Below are 20,298 nucleotides of genomic sequence, written 5' to 3' on the forward strand. Positions count from 1 at the left end.
TCTCGGGTGACCAGGGAACGGCTTTGGGTTCACCTGAAGGAGCTCACCCAAGTGGCTGGGAAGAAGGAAATCTGGGCTTCTCTGTTAAAGCTGCTGCCCTCACAACCCGACCCAGAATAAAGGGACAGTAATGGATGCATTATCGTTGAGGAAAAACACTGCACCTTTAATTTAGTGTGTCACTTAAGGTGAAAGATCCAGATAGCTCTGTCTGAATAGAATTATGGCTGTTTACATTAAAATAGCTCTGCAGTCAGGAAATAAGGAGGAGCTAGAAGTCAGCTGTTTTGAGGAGGAGGAGGAGGAGGCATGTTTTATTGACAGTGAAGAAAGCCTTTCAGGAGGTCACTAAAGTATTACACCCCTAAACTATGATTTTCCAAAGTTCCCTCCTTGTTTCAGGTGGAAAATAAGTTAAAAATGTCAAAAGTGTACAGAGTTGAGATAAAACTCACATAAATGTGCTCTTTGAAAATAGAACAACCAACTATGGGCAAACATTCTTGAAACAGATTATTTTATTATAGTGTCACTTTTGCTCAGATTACACAAGAACACACACAGTTACATGGGAAGTGAGGAAGAACACCAACCCGACTCTATTCCAGCAATGTAATGCAACAAAAACAAAAAGGTCATTAAAGTCATTTTAAAGGGAAATAAACTGGAATCACTGGTGAGCGTCGGATCGGCCACACTTCATCTTTCAAGCTGCAGAAGAAAAATAAAACTTTAGGAGCTTTTTTAAACATCAAAGCGCTGCTGGTATCACTAAAGTCTACAGGATAAATCCTCCAGGTCTGATTCATTATAAACTATCAACAACATCCTTAAGTTATCTCATTAACATTATGAAGTAATACTAACTGAATTTTCTGGAAGAAAACACAAGTCTAACTCACTGAAACAAACAATATGCACAATAATGAGGTCTAAGGTATTGTTTCTTTCAAACATGCAAAAGAAGGGAAAAAGGGGAGTAATTTTGTGGTTTATCAAGAAATTCCATGTGATGCACTTTGTTGTTTAGAATAATGTGGAACAAATACAGTAAATAGATGTAGTCACTGTTGATTGATACAGTTGACCGTGAGGTGTTGCTCCATCATCTTGAATATTATGTTGGGGTGTTAGGTTGTATCTTGCTGACAGGATAGAAAGACAGGTAAGTGTAAAGATAAGTGTCTTTTCTTCTGCCTTTACCTCCTCGGGGAGTTCCTCAAAGTTTGATACTAAGACCGTAGATGTTTTTTTGTTTATATTCTTCTTTAGGGTTATATCCTGTAGAAGTATGGTGTGGATTTTCATCTAGATGCTGATAATTGCCAGCTTTACTTGCCTTGGCATAAATCAGGTTATCGCGCTATTAAAACCCTCCTGGGTTGTTTGGCTGAGGTCAAGACATGGGTGTCTGAACCTGTTTGTGTCTTAATCAGAGTAAGTCGGGGGCAGTGTTGTTTGACCCAAAAGGTCGTATGGATGCCTCTAGGGATGACTGTGGAGAGTTCAGTTCCCACCTGAATGTATCAGCAGTTAAACTCAGGGTGATAACTGATAATGCCCTCTGCGATGATGGTCACATGGTGTTTTTTCCTCCTATCTTTTACGATGCTTGTCCAATCCTGTCAAGACGTGATCTTGAGACTGTTATTGATGCATTTGTTACTTCACGCCTGGACTGCTGTATCTCCATTCTAATTGATGGGGTCAGAGTACTTTAGCTGGATCTGGAGGACAAGCAAAATTTTGAGCATGTGACACAGATCATGGCAGCTTTACGTTGGCTGCTTTTGCCTTTAGAAGTTATTTTATTTGTTTTTAAAACTCTGAATGTGTTGGCTCTGCCTGACTTATTACAGCCACACGTCCCGGCTCAGAAACTCCACTGGGAAAACCATTTGATGCTCTCTGTCCCAAGTAGAGCTGTAGCGAAGCCTCGATGACGTCGACGGCTCGATTCTAAAAATTCGTCGTCAGATCCGGAAGTCAACGCACCGCGCCCACTTGTTGCATCCCCAGGAGTTTGTAAATAGAGGAGGAATCTGCCTGTTTTTCCTCTAGTTCGCCCTCTTCTCCGCCTTCACTAACATCTCCACCAAATACTGAAGACCCGGAACAACGTCCGTCCGCTACTAGGTTCCTTTCCTGTTTTGCCCGCCTTCGTCTCCCGGCAACGGACAACAACTTCCGGGGTCAGATGCGCTGCTCTGTCTCTACCGCAGATGTAGAAAATCACCGGGAGCGTTTCTCCCTTCATAAAGGAGCTTCTTTCAGACATGAGGAGAGCTGTTTTGGTGGTAGCAGTCTCTCCTCCGTGCTGGTCTGTTTGCTGCTGGGTGTTTTTGGTTTATTTAAACTTGGTAACTTGAACTTAATGTTGGTAAAGCTACTGTTAGCATCTTCGCTAACAGCTTCTTGTGTTTGGATAAGCTGTTACGTTTTGGTTTAGAGTTCATCGTTTTTGTGGTGCAGATCTCCCTTTTATTACATTTAGAGTGTTGTGGGTTTTCGGTTTAGTGTAAAATATCACCTGAGTTTGGTTTAACCGCCCAGTTTAGAGTTTGGACCTTTGGAGATCCTTATTTTGGTCCAGAACCCAGTAATCTTTGCCCAGTGGGACATCCCTAGTTATTTGTACTTTTGTTTTAATTCCCCACAGGCAGAATTAGTTTTATTATTCCCAACCTGTGGATGGAAAGATTTATGATTTTTTGTAGTTGTAAATAAACGTGATCATCATTTTAACTTTTAAATCCCGTTATTGTCCCTTCCTTTTTGCACACGAGCCAAACTCCCCAGGAAGGGTCGTAAGACCACTCGCCTCACGCACATAAGTGACCAAAACAAAGCAGCATGGAGACACTCCGTCTCCAACCACCTCTCAGGCAACAGCCTGCTCTCCCAAGTTCTACACGTCACCAGAACATAACCAACCAACACAATAAACGCAGTGTTATACAAAATGGAAGGCCTGTAATGTTTATTCTCTTACAGTAACAATTTATCAATTTTTTGAGGAATTTATTAGAGATTTTTTGGTTTTTATTAACTGTGCAATTGAAAAATAAACACTAGATAATTGTCTAAATAGTAGAATAGTCAACTATTCGATAAAATAATCGTCAGAATAATCGTTTTAAAAATAATCGTTTACCCCCAGCCCTAGTCCCAAGGTCTTGTTTAAGATGAGGGGGGATAGGACCCTCTCAGTGACAGGTCCAATACGGAATGAGCTTCCACTGTTCTACTTTTGTGGTAGTTTTTAAAACAAGGCTGAAACCCCACTTCATGTGTGTTAGCTGTTGGTTTTTATCAGTTTGATCTTGTCTTTACAGCCCCGTGGTGGCATGTGTGTAAGGTGCTATACTGTATAATTAAAGCGGGTGATGCTTGATTTTAGTTTTTACCTTCAGCTGTTAGAGTGTATTCCTTCTCAGCCCGGTCACCTAGGAGAAGAAAAAAGCATTTTTATGAGCCCGCGCTTTTAACCAAGTGTGTGTTTTCTACGAGAACGTACTTGGCTGGTAGTAGTCATAGAGGGCAATCACGGCTGGCTTTAGGTTGTTCACTGGGATCTGCTGTAAGAGCTCTAAGCTGTGGTTGATCTGTACATCCTTCTTCAGCTGAACACAAACAACAACAGAGAGAGGACCCTTGATGTCAGATTCTGATCTGATGTTGTGTTTGACTCCACTGTGTTTATTCTTCTCACCCCTCCTAAGTACACCACAACGTGACCATCTTTGTGTTCGACTCGATCCACCAGCAGAGAAAGTTTGAGCTGTGAGGAGACGACATGAAATCGTGTTTATCCCACTGGCTCCTCTACACAAGAGAAAGGTGCTGCGTTAACTCACGTTCTCTAAAGACTGTGGGTCTGGAACAAATCCTGAAAGCAGGGCGATATCTAGGATCACCATATTGGTGCTGATTTCATTCCCGTTGTACCTGGAAGGGAAAAATAAAACATGTTATATTGTTGTTGTAACCATGATACCAAGCCACCGACCCTTACTAGTCGATCCTCTTATCTTAACCTGCTTGTTATTACTCACAAGGACATGATCTTCAGGGTCAGTTTGGGTTTGCGGGAGGTGTCAAACTCTGGTTTAACCTCCACCCTCATAGAGGTGACTGGAGGTGGAGGTGGGATGTTGTAGTGAACCGAAATCTGGGAAACAAGTAACCACGAGAGGTGTTTGGATCACGAAGAATCAGCTGATACGAGCACATGAACGCCCACCACTGACCTGCACTGAGGCACACGTGGTGCCCTCCACCCTCAGGCTGTTTTTTCCGCTCACATCCTGCAGCAGCTTTTCCTGGTAGAGCAGTTTGTTCTCCTGATTCACATCAAACACCAGCGGCCCACTGGGAGACTGAACTGTGACTGTGCTTGAGCCTTCGGGACTGAACACAGCACTGGAGTAGAGAGCCAGAGCCTGCAGAGCCACCACAGTGTCCTACAACACAGACAAGTGTGTGTCTGGGAGGCTCATTCAGAACCATGGGTGTCCTCAAATAACCAGAGCTTCCAAACCAAATTTCATGAGACAGAATTTAAACCATAAAAACCATAAAATGTGTTTGTTCACTCAAAGATGTGCTTATAATCGTGAACAGCTTTTCTGTTCTTTGTCCCATCAGGGTTCAGTCTCTGTGTTGCCAGGGGGAGTCTAAACTGCTCAGGGCTTTCAGAATCAGTAGAGTAGGCCTTCATAATGTACACTGTATAGGGAGCCTAAGTCTCCTTCTCTTCTGGTCAGCTCTAAAAGAAGTAGAAGTTTATTTATGTAGCACTTTTCACAGAGGCAAGTCACAGAGTGCTTCAAAGACAAAAGTGTCACCTGATAAAAAAATAATGTAAGTGAACGGGGCTATAAAACTTATTTTCTGCTCCACTTTGCCTTATGCCTAAATCACTCATATGTTATAATTCAGTTGAAATGATACATTATTTAAGATTTATTAGCTTGTAAAGGGTTGACTACAAATCAGAAGTGTCATTAAGAACATCACAGCGTAGCGGCCACTTACCACATGGCCACATTTATAGTGGTTTTCCTCACGTTTAATGCTCCTTCTTTCATCCCAGAAGAAGGATGTCAGGCTTTGCTAAACTCACATCTCTTATTTTCCTCTATGTGTCTGTCTGATGAAGTAAATCTGGTGAGACGAGCAGTTGGACTCCTCTACGAGTTTTCACACAAAACCTAGAATATCTTCTGGCGCCTGTCTAATAAAAGCACTTTCTTGGCATCAAAATGTGTCTTTAATGTTTACGGACATGTGAAATCCATGAAACATATAAAACGGGATCAGAAAAAAACTTTTATCAACTCATAAAATGTTTCTCAATGTAAGGTGTGACCGCAGCGGTCGCATAATGTTACGTGAGGTAACGTTATATTTTATACGTACAAGTTTAACTATAAATAAATAACAAGCCTTACCAAGCAGCTAGCCAACCACAGGTAACATCTTTGGATAGAAATAAAACACTTTAGAAATCAGCCTGATGGATACAATTAACTGACTTATGTTTGCCCCCAAAGTAGCTGCCAGCTTCTGATTCGCCGTCCTTTTGAAAATACCGCAGTGTATTCTGGGAAATTTTTGACCAAGGCTAGGCTACAAGACACCTCCCGTGTATCCTTGCTCAGCTAGCTAAATGGCTAACAAACGGAGACCAGATGCCTTGGTAGCGCATGAACACTGAAACACGCCTTGGCGGTAGCTGATTATATATCTCCAAGGTAGCCAGGGCGGGACCAAGACATCAAGGCGAGGTTCTTTAGCTTTGAGAAACACCCATGGACTCCCAGTCATTTTTTGTGGCAGTAGGGGACCGATTATCTTGAAGTAGATGGGTGTGTCTTGAGCACCCTCTAGCAGGAGAGCAGTTTATTTTTTTTACCACTCAGCTTTCCGATTTAACTCCTTGTGCCAGCTAGCTGGCTCATGGTGATGTCAGAGCTTTTTTGTCCTCTGATGCGATGAGACACTATCACCACTGTTGTGCCCGAACGCATTCATTGAACGATCGTTCGTGAATTTGTTTGTCTTTTTCGTGAACGTGAACTGAACTCGTTCGTATTTAGCCTGACAAACGTAAAAGCGAGTGCGTTCGTCCTGGCGTGCGTTCTTTCGTCGCTCTAGCCCCAGATCTCCACGGAGCTTTTCCAGAGCTAAAGCCTAGCTAAAGCATCCTGTTAACCATAAAGTTTATAAAAAGTAGAACCCGCAAATGCAGCCAAACATAGGCAGTAGTGGTTGGTGTGGCATCTACTCTTCTATGTCTACGCTGTGTGCAGGAGTCAAAGTCCATTCAGAAAAATTGAAAAGGGGCTAAACTGAAAGATTGTACATTTTTTAATGTTTAGCACTTTTAATATTGCACTTTGAGTTTGCTACCTCAGCCTGCGTTCTAAGATTGTTTAATCATTTTCCATTAAAATAATGTTTTCCTCATGTTATTGAAAATATACCTTCCCCGCAGGTAGGTGGAAGTAGGCTACTCTCTCATTCACTGGGATAAACCTCAACGTACAAGCACCGAGATCGGGGGCAACTAGTATGCCCACCCCTGCTTTCCGCCTCTCAGTGGGGGACAATCCAGAGTGGTAGTGTCCAGCCCCTCTCGAGGAAACTGGTTCCAGAGCCAAGTGTCGAGGTAACTCCGACTGTCAACCTCACAAACCAACTTAGTCTCTTTCCCCACCAGAGAGGTGACAGGCTACATATCAAGAGCTAGCTTCAGTAGCCAAGGATCAGACTAGGGCATGGCTCCAAATGGGCCCTCGGTGATGCGCGTCCAGTTGAGAGCATATACCCAACCCCTTTGGTGAGCCCAAGGGAAAGGGGACCCAGATTCCTTATTTGGGCCGTGCCCAGCCGGGCACCATGGGTGAAAGCCCAGCCACTAGCCACTCGCCAGCATGCCCCATCTCCGGCAAAGATCGATAGATGATATCAAACCTGATTGTGTTACCTGCGTGGACGAGAAGCCTCCATAATAGTTCTGCTGAGTCGTCAGCCACCTAACAATGCTGGAGGCGTAGCCCAGGTCTTCAGCAGTTTGAGAGAAGGCCAGTTTTGCCATCAGCACATAGGAGCTGATCTCCACAGACAGAGAAGCAGATGTTTCTGATGAAGTCTGAGACCAGTAGGTGAAACCTCCTGAAAACAAACAATAAAATTGAACGATTTTTCCTGTTTCCAAACTCTAATCCGTTCCCATCAGAAGATAACCTACCTTGTTTTACTGCAACTGAGTCCAGGTGCTGCAGAAGGTGAGCACGGGTCTCCATGTCTCCTGCCAGTGTGAAGACATATGCCAGCAGAGCTGTGGTGTAGGTGTTGCTGAAATCATTGGTGAACTCTCTGAGGCACGACAGGCTCCTGCTCACTACTGGATCCTTCCACAGACAAATAGACATGTCAGATGGCTCTATCTAATTAAACATGACTACCATGTTCTTTAAAAAAAATGTTAGTAAACACAAGTTCCACAAAGATTAACAATCAATGATGAACAGGGGTCTGCTTCTAGATCTGCAGAAAAGGGACACAACAATACAGCAGGAGCAAAGGATCACTTCGTCAACTTGATGAAGAAATATCAATCAATCAATCAATCAAAGCTTTATTTATAAAGCGCCTTCCGCAACCCTGTCAGGAAGCCCAAAGCGCTGAACATGGTACAGTTGTGAGTAAATATATTGTATAAATCAACAATAAAAGAAATTCAAATTACAAAATACAAAATGGAAATTACAAGATAGATGAAACAGTCCGGTAAAGGACAAATGTGTGTAACACATTTGGATTGAGTGGATGGATTGAGTGTACCAATGAAAACTGTGGAATGGATTCAACATAAAAGAGGGCCAAAATCAAACATGTTTTACTGAACGATCACACGATAATAAATCACAGTGCATTTAGTGCCAACCACATCCTTAAGGCATGTGCTGAACGTGACCAAGTCCATACTTATGAGAGCACCATGTGAGCACCTGTGTGTGTACACGCGCTTGTTTATGTAAGGTTTCTCTATAGGAGCGTCCAATAGAGTGTGAGGGGCCACAGATCTGCCCCCTAAAGATGTGTAGGAGATGGAAGGAGCTCCAAGTCCCAGAGATCCAGGAGCTGCCCCAGAACTCAGGGACCCAAGGTAGACTGCAAACAGAAAAGCCCCCGCCTCCCTCGAGAGGTGCAGAGGGGCCACAACCAGCAGCCGGCAGAGCCCCGGGAGATATCAGCGGCAAGCCCAGAGGCTCGCCCGCAGCCTCCCACCCCCTAGCCGGCCGAGCCTGGAACCCAGCGACCCGGGGCCCAGGGGCGACCTCCCATGCTGGGGACCCAACAGAGCCCAGGGACTCAGATCCCATCAGGCAGCCACCGGGATTAATCAGGCAGATGCCAACAATCTTAAACCCCCTGACCCGGGAGCCGCGAACACTCAGGCAGACCAAGGCACCACACTCCACACTAAGTGACGCAGGGGGAGGGGAAGCGAAGATGTATAGCAGCAAAAGAAGTCCCAGGAGAAGGGAGGAGTCAAAGGCCCCACCTGACATATACAGTCATACACAAACACAGTCACACACTCCCTCCCTCATGCTCACACATGTACATACAACCAAAGACTTACAAAAATGCATGCCAGAAACCCACTCATACTCCCCAAACACACCCTATTAACTCTGGTCCCGGTACTGCTGCACAAAGGATACAACCATCACCGGTTCCCAGAGTTCGACCCTTTCTGCTGGGGTGCTGATGAGCAGGCTCCCCTCCCAATGCTGAGCAAAGCAACCCTCCACCCCAGACCCCAACCAGACGGCCAGATCCCCTCCTAGCCTCCAGCCCCGGGAAGCCAAGTGAAAAAAGAGGTGTGCTAAGACCAATATGGTGTTAGTGCATGCTGATGAGGTGTATTCGTGGCTGTGGTGAGCGGGCAGTGCGGGCATCATCTGGCCTACACCAGCTGATTCCACCACACCACCCCACTTGCACCCACAGCCCTCTGTGTCTAAGTGCAGTTTAAAATTGGAAGTGGCACTTGGGATGAGGCTGAAAATTCCCCCCTTGCCCAATGACGTTGAATGTGCTCACTCCCAGGGCCCTAGGTGTGTGTTTGCGTTGAATGTCGTCGGTGGAAGTGTTTAATCTGCAAATAAAATTAAGGGGCAGGTTGCCACAGGAATGTGGAAATGGGGTCCGTACCCGCACTCACTGACTTGTCCACCCCCCAAGGTCCTATGTGCATGTTTGTGTGATGATGTGAGGGAGAAGGTGGAGAAAAATGTGTTGGGATGGGGAGGAATGGCTGGTTGGCCTAAGCCCTCCAGGGAGCCAGCTCCCCCACTGGCTCCAATAGGCACCTTCGTTGCCAAAATACCACCCAGGGCATGGAGACCCCACCCCGTCTTGCCAGGGCCCAAAGCAGCAGCATCACAGAGCCCCTCGGAGTCCAAGGGCACCAATCCAGCCCCACCCCAGCAGAATATAAACTCCCATCCCTGCATTTGCACAACTTCCAGAATATGTAAGACATAGGACATCCAGGTATGGTTGGGTCCTCCCCCTCCTGGACATCCCCCTCCCACGTGATGGGACAGCAAAGGAGCCAAGGTCTACCTGAGGCCCCCGAGCCTGGGCCAGGCACTGCCGCATGTTGCCGCCTTCTTCCCGGCAGCATACATGTCAGGACCCGACCCCCAAGGCCCCGCCCAGATCCCCACACGGGGCCAGCCACCCCCACACCCTGAGCCCCCAGGCCCCCACCCAGACCTACTCAGGTTAATGCAGCCACCAGGCAGCAACCCATGACCACCAGACGACACAAACCCCATCTTGAACATCCGATGACCTGTATAGTGTACTCTGTGTAGAATTCTGTACTGAATTAATTGTAAATTGGAGTGTCTGATCATTTTAAAAGTTTTTAAACAAATTTGGGACCAGAAGTTCTGGTCAAAGCTAACTGATAGATCCACCTCCCATGTTTCAATAGGGATTGCTATTCTATCGTCTATTTTGGACAGTGGTTAGGGTTAGGGTTAGGGTTATTCATCAGCTAGGCTCTCTGGTTCTGTGGTTCTGATCTAATCTGTTGTTCGTAGTAAAAATCGCATGTGCAGTTCTGTTGTTGAAAGCAGGGGAGAGAAAGATAAGGTGCAAGACACTTTTTCTGCTTCTAGATAGTGGCCTCTGAGAAAATAAAAATAAATTAATAAAAAATAATAATAATATATAATATAATATATATATATATATATATATATATATATATATACATATATATAGATGTGTGTGTGTGTGTGTGTGTGTGTGTGTATTTTCCATCTACTCACGTTAACGGAGCTGTTCGTCTCCAGGAGGGCAGCAGTTATATAAGCACTAAGTGTGACTTCATCAGACACACCACCCTGTAGAGAATCATCACATTGATTTTGTTATCAGTCAGAATTAATTAATTGCCTCCATGTTGCCATGGTAACTCATAAAAATAAAAATAATGCTGACTCAGCAACAGTCTCTGTGTGAAAATGAACATCCCAGTTCTGTTTGCGGAGTTTCCTACCTTCATTCTGTTGTTAAACAGTTTCCCTGACTGGACAAAACAACCAGTGATGTTTTGCCTTTCTATCAGCCAAGTCTTTGAAGCTTCCATCTTTGTTTCATCGATGTAGATGAAAGACTGAGCTTTATGAAAAGACCTCAGGACAAAAGCAGTCAGCCTGAGGAAAAACAAAATGATCAATGCTGATGTTGTTTTTGCAGTATGTTTGGGTTAGAAAGCAGATGTGTACACTGGGCCTCAAGGCTCCTGTCATAAATACAAGCAGGGCGTTTTAGTGAAGGCTGCGAGAGAAAATCCAGCATTCCCAGTTAGAACTAGAGAGGAATGTTGCTGACATTAGTTACCAGCCTGCTTACCAGGTGTTTCCGGGTCCTGATCCAAATGTACTGTATGCACCTGCAATGTCTTTGTAGTTCAACTGTCTCTGGTATCCTGCAAAAGAATCAGGACATTAGGTGGGACACAAAATGTTAATTAGAGGGTTTGGTTCTAAGTTTTTATTTTACAGGAAGACCATGAGCATTAATTAGTCATGACAACCAGATCAGGTAAATAGACCAGATTCTACTAAAGACTAATCTATTTTTGTTGGTACAGAATAACGTGCAACAGAAAATAACCATTAAAACACACAAGAAATTAAATTAAATTCTCTGAGATAACTGGATTGGGACCAGATATGAGCTTCACTACCAGAGAGAGCTTCTGATGTGGAAATAAAAATCCCACCTGGTCTAAACTCATGTTAGGTACATTTAGTTCTTGTCCAATGAAATGATGTGAATGGGGATCTTGTACACAAGTCAAATATTTTACACTGGAATTTGTCAGGATAGAAACCCACATCAGCATCAGAGCACACTGTGGCAGAGCACATGTGAGGCTGATCAGCAGGAGGTGCTTCATAAGCACACACGGTGGAGCTGGAGGAGGAGACTCTGATGGCTCTCAGACCTGGGACGAGCACGGGGAGTGCGTGGGTCTGACCTGGAGAGCTAATAAACAGTGTTGAGGGGTGTGGATGAGCCCGGTGTGGCTGGTGTGGTGCTACATACACGTTCAAAGTTACTGTGGTTAAGTTGTGCCCGGGGGTGGGAACTGTGGCCTGAGATTGTGGAGTCGCCACATTTTGCTTGATAGAACAATTGAGAATGGAGTATCGTTTCCACATGGACCACTGTGTTCTTCTAAGGACCAGAACTTGAGGACCCGTGAGGACACGAAGACACAGTAAGGCGCTTTAAAAGTCTTTATTAGCAAAAAGCTATGATGTACTAGTAGAGGGCGAGGCTAGAGACAGAGTCGGTGAAGATGCGAGGGTCGTGGAGTTTTTTGGCAAGGATCAGGTGTGGAAACGAGGTCAGGAGGCGATGATCAGGCTGGAAGATCTACTAGCAGAAGCGTTCAATAATCTGACAGAGCTCTGGTGGCTGACTGAGGAATATATAGCTGGTGAGGCAGGTGTGTGGCATGAGCTTGATGGGTATTTAACAACTCAGCCACCCGTAGTCGTTGGTGGGGGAATGATGGTACAGCAAAGATGCCCCGTAGAGAGTCATTAACCATCTGTACCACCATCCTAACTGCCTCCTCAGTTGAGGCCGGCTTAGGAGCTTAACATGAGGTGTCGTCTGGGGGACCCACTGACACCAGCACGGGAGAAGGATCAACAATTTTAGCAGCTTCAGCAGATGTCCGTGACTGCGGCTGATGTGGCATGGCAAGAGGGGCTTGAGGCTGGAGCAACAGGATGACTGGCGGAGCAGAGCTTCTTGGATGGGCAACGCCTCTTGGACAGGCGGAACCTTGGGTGGCACCTCTTGGACGGGCGGCGCCTCTTGGACGGGTGGCGCCTCTTGGACGGGTGGCGCCTCTTGGACGGGTGGCGCCTCTTGGACGGGTGGCGCCTCTTGGACGGGTGGCGCCTCTTGGACGGGTGGTGCCTCTTGGACGGGTGGCGCCTCTTGGACGGGTGGCACCTCTTGGACGGGTGGCACCTCTTGGACGGGTGGTGCCTCTTGGAATTTTTCATTTGCAAACAACAATGAGTAATGATGGAACAGCTGCTATATTCTAAAGGCCATGGTAACTGTGAGTCTGGTCACATTTTATAATTTTAGGTTTCACTCATAGCTGCTGTGTGTCTCAAACTGTCCCACCAGAACAATGTTCACAATATGTTCTGAGTTAGTTTTTTTATGTAATATTTATTTATTTTATCTCTGAGCAATTGTAGTGCCTACTGCGCAGGTCTATAATAACACAACCAACATGAGTCTTTTGTCAACGAGGTCTTTTTCTAACAGGTTTGACTCTACAGCTAACAAGCTGTATGATAAACATGAAGAAGTCTTACCACTGGTTAGGAAGTTTGATGCCTTTTCTTTAATGGCTGGGGTCAGCTGTTGGGTTTTTTGCAAATATTCAAGAATGTAGATGTTTGGAGCTAGTAAAGCCATGTTCTGCTCCCCACATCCATACGGCATCTGAAGCAGTCCATCCAGATTCTTCAGGGCACGGCCGAGAATGTCACCTGCAAAAGTCCAAATCAACCGCAGGAAGCAGATTTTCATGTGTGTAGACGATTAGAGCAAAGAGCATGGGGGGAGCACGAGGGGGAAATGACCCATTTTGTTTTGGTGCAATTAAAAAGAGATTTTACCAAGGACTGATACTGTTGCACGAGCAGATCCCTCAATCACATTTCCAGGAAGTTGTATTTCTGTTTCCTCTGTCAAAGTGTTTCCTGAGTACAGAAAACAATAACAACATTATTAAAGAGGCACAGTTTTCATTTTCATCAACAAATATCCCAAATGTCAAACTCAAGGCCAGGCTCAGTGTCTCTCCTTAGGCATGTTCTGGTATTTAATTATAAATCTCACACAAAGGGTCCCATTTCTGTATTAATGAAGTAAAACACCTGAAAAACAGGAGAATTTATCTTATCCTCTTTTCAAAAGATTTAACAGAAGTCCATCCTCAAGGTGGACCAAGTTCTTAGTTCAGCCTCCGTGGAATTACGTTTGACACGCCTGATCTAGATCTGACTGACCTTTGGGGCAGAGCAGCCAGTTGTGTGTCTTTGTTACTTCTATTCCTTCAGCCTGAGAGAAAGGGATAAATAACGGTCAGGTTGGGTTACAGTGATGGTTTCATTAGTCAAAACTATTTCAATGACTTGATTCTTATTTTCTGGTCCTCATATTTAATTCTACCAACCTTTACTATAAGAGAACGCGTTACAACATCAATGCGGCCTCTTTCTGGAACGCTCACAATCTCATTGTCACAAGAAGCGTGTGACGGAATAGCCTCAGCAGTCACGGTCACATTCACAACCCCTAAAAAGGAACAAATGAGATGGATAGTTGTTCTTGCTGAGGTGGATCTCCCTGAGAAAGTGTCATCACTTCCTCCTGCCTCCAGCCTCATCATCATCGAGTGAATGAAAGTCTGGCCCTCACCTAAAGCTGTAGGAGCCATGATCCACCTGAGGGTTTTGCGCTCATTTCCACATAAACAACTGGTGTACTGGTCACCAGAGAGGGGGGTGAGGGTGAAATCTGAGGAGGGGGCGGGACTTATTTTGACCTGTTTGTGAGAGAAAATTTTAAAAATCAAGTAGTTCTAAATTAATAAAATCTTGTTTGTGACGAGTGAGTGATCGTTTTTAATAACGACTTTGTTTTTGTTTACAAGAACTTAGCTCACTGATAACATATTGAATATTGTGTCTGATGGCCGACTACATCAACGTGGCAGAATTCATGTAAAATGAACCATTACCATAATACAGCTGCTTAGATAGTTGAAGACAGTTGCTTTCAACTCAAAGTTTTCTCCCCGGATGATGGAGTAGGGAAGGGTAAGCTCAAGGAAAAACGGCTGGAAGACCGTGAGTTTTTCACGAGGAGCCAAACCAAAACCCTGAGGTGACAAACAGAACGTCTCCGTTTCCCAGGTGGTGATTGTGTCTGGCACAGTAAGAGGTACGTCCTTTGTTCCAGATGCTCTGCAGATGAACAAACACGTCAGGTCAGAAACAGGCCAATTAAGTAAAACAGAGAGACTGCACGTAATGTTTGTTTTGTCAAGGGAAGCTGGGTTTGGAGGTGGGGAGATGAGCGACCGAAAACAGCTTAAAGCAGAAGTAAAAGTCAAAGCTCACTACTTCTCGTCATCTTTTGATGCCGTATCCTGTCTCCCACTTTCTCTTTTTGAAAACGTACATCATTGCCCTCATGAACACAGGCATAACACCAGTCAACACATTCTCACACCGGCTTTCCACGGGAGCCGTCAGCAGCACGTTACTGCAGCAGCACGTCTTGCTCGCGTAAGCTGCTGCTTGGCCCTTCCCACGAGACGCGAAGCAGCAGGCGAGCAGCTGTCACCGACCGAGCACGAAGTCACACGAGTGACTTCATCAGTAAACACAACAACAAGCAGGAGAAAACTACAACATGGTTTGTGTTTTATGTTCTGTCCATTTTATAATCACCAATACGGACCTGAAAAACAAGGGAGACCGCTAGCTAGGTGATAACTTCTCATGGGGACGCAGTTAGTAACCTTTTTTAAAAGTAAAGCAACCGGAAGGCAGTACGTTTCTTTATTCTGAAAATCTCGGGAGCTTCTCTCCATTTCCACGTCCGATTTCCTGTCTTTCCTTCCCCAAAAATGTCGAACTTGACCCGTTTCAGAGGCGCCGCGCGTAGAAAATAGAACCGGCGCGTAAAGGCCGCGACATGCTGCTCCTGAGACGCGGCCGACTCGCGCTGCTGACGGCTCCAGTGGAAAAGGTTCTGTTGACCACAGCGGTTCCTATCAGCAGCTATGACGTGCTGCTGCAGTAACATGCTGCTGACGGCTGCCGTGGAAAGCCGGGGTAAGTATCCAAAAATGACGCTTAGGGTGTGACCAAGCGTTCGTTTCCGTCGCGTAGGGAGCCCTTGCACGTTGGGAGGCGACAGGCTGTGCCAGAGCGTCGGTATGCGACGCCCGCGGTAAAATGGACATTTTCGTGTTTATAGCATGTGTTTATACGGTTAGGGTTAGTGGAGGACATGTGCTTGAACAAAACAGTCCTTTCTATACTACCAAAGCTCACCCAATGTCCACCAGATCCCATATCCAAGTTTCGGGGAAAAATGTGCGAACGGTCAATATTGGTTCAGAATTCTTGGGTGGGAATCCTCCAACAGAGACAGATTGTGGCACTGCCATAGCTTCTGGCACAGCCATGTCATATGTCCTTGAATAGGAAACACCAACCATCCCTTCAATAACAGAGAACAGAAAAACAACTTAGGATAGTTCAACAGGAGGAAATAACGTCATATGTTTGTATTGTAAAAAAAAGATTATGTCGCACTAGACGAGTCAAAATGTTACCTGGGAGTCCTAGATTGTATTGTCTACCCATAAATTTGAGGCATGAAGGCGCTTTTGTTGCCAAATTTGTTGCCGTCTTCAGTCCGATGTTCTGCACAATCCAAAAACAAATAGACAGTATCAAAAAGTGTCTTACATGTTACCCACAGCAACAAAAACTGTTTTTTGAGGAGCCTGTGAATATTCATTATGTAATCTTTAGCATTATCCAGCTATTTCTTCCACATACCTGGAAAACTGTGTGGGCGTCGTTTTCTTCATCAGGATAAGGCACAACATATCTCTTCGGCCTCACATGTAAACATTCTGTTGGGTCCAAAATCTGATATGGGGTATATGTTACCTTTTTGACAGGCAGCAAATTGAATATCTGGAAAAGATAAATGAAGAAACAATAAATATAAAACGGGGCATCTGCTTCATGTGAAAGGACTGAGGGAAGAGGGGCTGGATGCAGGATCACCAGTGTGGTGATTCATTACTGAAAAATATGCATTTATTTGTCCTCAATATGACTAGGACCTCGAGTGGTCCAATTCGAACTGCATCATAAGCCTCTTTCATAAGACACACCATGGTGGCCAATCAGGGTACTATTGCTGCCACAGGGTGTCTTTTGAAAGTGCTGTGGCATCGTGGCGAGGCGGGAACATGGCAGCATTTGTGCCGCTAAGCTTGAGAGTCGTATTATCACAAGGGCAGACTTCTGAATGAAGATCACGCCTTTGCACAACAGATGGTGATGTCATGATCACGTGTGGAATGTCCGCCGAACCCCGTCTGTGTCATGAACTCCTCCTCTTAACCTCCTCTGCGGGCCTGGCTGGCACTGCACTCCAGTTCCCAGCATCCCTGTCACCGACGCTTCCCGGTGACGTCATCCCGCTGAGCCTATTTAAGGACCTGTCACAGCTGAGCCGGCACTCAGTCATCATCTCACGATAGACGCCAACCTATTCTAAAACGACTAAGCCTAATCTGCCAACTCTAAAGACCATCCGGGAAGAGAACTTCCCACGCTGTAATCAGTCACGACCAAATACCAGTCTCTCCGCGCCTGGGTCTCCAAGCCACACTCCAGGTCAGCCGATCGTACCTGACAGGATGACAGAGTCCCGAGTAGACCCAGCGGATATCGCACAGCTGCGAGCAGACATTGCACAGCTGCTCAGCCGTGTAGAACGCCAAGAGGCGGAAAACGCCCAACTTCGAATAGAGAACAACCAGCTTCGTGCTGTTACTGATCGCCAAGCATCCAAATTAGATTCTGTCACCGAACTGGTCGTCCAGCTCTCCTCGGCACTCCAACGTCAGGCATCTGCCACTTCTAACACTGTGGAGCCGTTTCTAAGTCTCCCCGACAAATGGGATGGGATTAAAGGATCCCCGGAGGGCATGTTGGCCGTCCTGTCAATGACTTTCGAGTGTCAGCCGGCACGCTACCCGAATTCCTGCTCTCGCGTTGCCCTGTTAACCTCCCTGCTGACGGGGCGAGCTGGTGAATGGGCGGCTGCCCTGTACAACCAGAAGTCTCCCGTGTGCAACGATTATGAAACCTTTGTGAAGGAACTGAAGAAGGCATTTGTGCATCCCAGCAGACGAGACACGCCTGCTCCAGCTTCGGCAGGGCTCTCAGACTGTGGCCGAGTATACGTCACGCTTCCGAACCACCGCTGCCCGTCTGACCTGGGGTGATGCCGCGGTGAAGGCTGTGTACTTGGAGGGATTGTCACCTCGCATCCGGGAGGGCATGATCGGACACGAGGCCCCGACCTCCCTGGACCAGGCTGTGGACCTGGCTCTCCAGCTGGATCGCTGCCTTCTCACCAGACCAGGAGCGAGGGCGGTTCCCATACAACCCAGAATGTTCCCCCGCCGTCAGGAGAACCAACCCACGGAGGAACCCATGCAACTGGGTCATTTGCCCCCCGAGGAACGGGCGCGGCGTTTTCGGGAGGGACGATGCGCCTATTGTGGGGATCTGGGCCATCCCCGGGCAACATGCCCCATACGCCCGGGAAACGGTTCCTCCAGGTCGGTGTAGGAGCAGTCTCACCCAGAGCCTCCATTCATGCAGCTCCTCACCACACCACCCTCCCGGTCTCCTTCCAGCTGAGCCAAGGACCGGTCCCCCTGGTGGCTCTCCTCGACACCGGAGCTGCAGAAAGCTTTATCGACCAGGGGTTGGTCAACCGGCTCAAGATTCCACTCACTCTCCTCGATCACCCCGTTCCCGTCACTTCAGTGGACGGTCGCCCTCTCATGCCATATCCTATCACGCACCGAACCCAGAACCTCCGGATGACCATCGGAGAACACATAGAGACCCTTCATTTCCTGGTCATTCACGCCCCCACGACTCCTCTCATTCTGGGTCATTCCTGGTTCCGCCTCCACGACCCTCACATCTCCTGGTCCACCGGTAAAGTCATGGCGTGGGGTGTTAACTGTCGCCTTCATCATCCGTCTCCAGGATCACAGCCTAGGGAGACACCACCCAAGGATGTGGATTTAACACTCCTTCCAGGATCACAGCCTAGGGAGACACCACCCAAGGATGTGGATTTAACACTCCTTCCACCCCAATACCACAATCTGGCTCTGGTCTTTTCAAAGGAGCCTACCACCAAGCTGCCTCCTCATCGCCCCTACGATCTGGAGATCAGGCTTCAGCCCGGAACCACCCCGCCTCGGGGTCGGCTGTTCTCACTCTCCCCGGCAGAGACCCAGGCGATGGACGCTTATATCAACGAAGCTCTCCGGAAGGGGTTTATCTGACATTCCACGTCTCCTGGGGCGGCAGGGTTCTTCTTTGTGAAGAAGAAGGAGGGTGACCTCCGGCCCTGTATAGACTATCGTGGGTTGAATAAGATCACCATCAGGGACCGCCATCCTCTCCCTTTAATGAGCACGGCTTTGGACGCCACTGCCCAAGCCACACTGTTTACCAAGCTGGACCTCCGCAGTGCATACAACCTCATCCGCATAAAGGAAGGGGAGGAGTGGAAAACCGCTTTTATTACACCCACTGGACATTATGAATACCTGGTCATGCCCTTCGGCCTCTGCAACAGCCCTGCCGTCTTTCAGCGTTTCATCACCGATGTCCTCCATGACATGCTGGGTCGTTGGGTTTTTGTTTACTTAGACGACATCCTCATCTACTCCCACACGGCCGAGGAACACACCCAGCATGTTCGAGCCGTTCTGTCACGCCTCCTGGAGCACGACTTATTCTGTAAACTGGAGAAGTGTGCCTTCCACCAGGAGTCCACCTCGTTTCTGGGATTCATCATCTCCTCCCAGGGCCTGCGCATGGACCCACAGAAGGTACAGGCGGTTGCGCAGTGGCCACTACCAAAGACCCTGAAGCAGCTGCAGAGTTTCCTGGGGTTCTGCAACTTCTACTGCCGGTTTATCCGCAATTTCAGCGCCCTGGCGTCACCATTAACTTCCCTGACTAAAACAACCAATCAGCCTCGCCCTTTCCGCCTCTCCCCGGAGGCCGTTGCTGCCTTCCATGAGCTGGTCCGCCGCTTTGTAAGCGAGCCCATCCTCCTCCACCCGGACCTAACACGGCCTTTCGTTGTGGAGGTGGACGCCTCTGAGACGGCCGCGGGAGCCGTACTGTCACAACGTGGCCAGGACTCCAAACTCCATCCCTGCGCATTCTTTTCCCGGAAGTTCTCTCCTACTCAGCAGAACTATGGGGTCGGGGACCGGGAACTGTTGGCGATAAAGTGGGCCCTGGAGGAGTGGCAACAGTGGCTCCTGGGTACCCCCACTCCTTTTCTAATCTGGACTGATCATCAGAACCTCATCCATATTCAGACCGCTCGCCAACTCAACCCTCGTCAGGCCCGGTGGGCCCTCTTTTTCGAACCTTATAACTTTCACATCGCCTACCGCCCCGGCTCAAAGAACCTCAAGGCGGACGCCCTTTCCCGTCAACACACCCAGGATCCAAGGCCTCCTGAACCGATGTCCATCCTCCCGACCGAACGGTTCTTGGCCGCCCTGCAATGGCCCCTGGAAGCCTCCATCCGGGCGGCTCTCCCGGCTGACCCGGCGCCCCCAGAGACGCCTCCTAACCGCCTTTACGTTCCGGCCGTGTGTCGACAGGAGGCCTTGAGGTGGGGGCATAGTTCACGGCTCGCGGGACACCAAGGCCAGGCTCGTACCCTCCAGTTCCTCCGCCGGGCCCTGTGGTGGCCCTCTATGAGAAAGGACGTGCGTGAATACACCGCTGCATGCAACACTTGCTCCCGGTCTAAGTCCTCCACCCAACCTGGAGCCGGGGAATTGCAACC

The 20,298-nt window shown here is 47.4% G+C and overlaps 1 protein-coding gene across 1 annotated transcript in view; it reads right to left on the reverse strand.

Moving 5' to 3' along the window:
* Nucleotides 1–500: 500 nt before the first annotated feature.
* The window catches only part of LOC107395751 (alpha-2-macroglobulin), a 45,564-nt gene continuing 25,766 nt past the window's right edge, over nucleotides 501–20,298 (reverse strand). Inside the window, exons 16-36 of the mRNA XM_070543755.1 lie at nucleotides 16,218–16,358; nucleotides 15,989–16,079; nucleotides 15,705–15,873; nucleotides 14,381–14,606; nucleotides 14,059–14,185; nucleotides 13,814–13,935; nucleotides 13,647–13,698; nucleotides 13,254–13,337; nucleotides 12,948–13,124; nucleotides 10,948–11,023; nucleotides 10,592–10,748; nucleotides 10,362–10,436; nucleotides 7,256–7,418; nucleotides 6,992–7,179; nucleotides 4,251–4,463; nucleotides 4,056–4,171; nucleotides 3,858–3,948; nucleotides 3,713–3,781; nucleotides 3,518–3,623; nucleotides 3,408–3,446; nucleotides 501–711 (exon numbers count right to left, since the gene is read on the reverse strand). Coding sequence (XP_070399856.1) covers nucleotides 707–711; nucleotides 3,408–3,446; nucleotides 3,518–3,623; nucleotides 3,713–3,781; nucleotides 3,858–3,948; nucleotides 4,056–4,171; nucleotides 4,251–4,463; nucleotides 6,992–7,179; nucleotides 7,256–7,418; nucleotides 10,362–10,436; nucleotides 10,592–10,748; nucleotides 10,948–11,023; nucleotides 12,948–13,124; nucleotides 13,254–13,337; nucleotides 13,647–13,698; nucleotides 13,814–13,935; nucleotides 14,059–14,185; nucleotides 14,381–14,606; nucleotides 15,705–15,873; nucleotides 15,989–16,079; nucleotides 16,218–16,358 — 2,487 coding nt within the window. The 3' untranslated portion in view covers nucleotides 501–706. The remainder of the gene's footprint in view (nucleotides 712–3,407; nucleotides 3,447–3,517; nucleotides 3,624–3,712; nucleotides 3,782–3,857; nucleotides 3,949–4,055; nucleotides 4,172–4,250; nucleotides 4,464–6,991; nucleotides 7,180–7,255; nucleotides 7,419–10,361; nucleotides 10,437–10,591; nucleotides 10,749–10,947; nucleotides 11,024–12,947; nucleotides 13,125–13,253; nucleotides 13,338–13,646; nucleotides 13,699–13,813; nucleotides 13,936–14,058; nucleotides 14,186–14,380; nucleotides 14,607–15,704; nucleotides 15,874–15,988; nucleotides 16,080–16,217; nucleotides 16,359–20,298) is intronic.

Source organism: Nothobranchius furzeri, chromosome 13, assembly GCF_043380555.1.
Source record: "Nothobranchius furzeri strain GRZ-AD chromosome 13, NfurGRZ-RIMD1, whole genome shotgun sequence".
Lineage (NCBI taxonomy): Eukaryota > Metazoa > Chordata > Actinopteri > Cyprinodontiformes > Nothobranchiidae > Nothobranchius > Nothobranchius furzeri.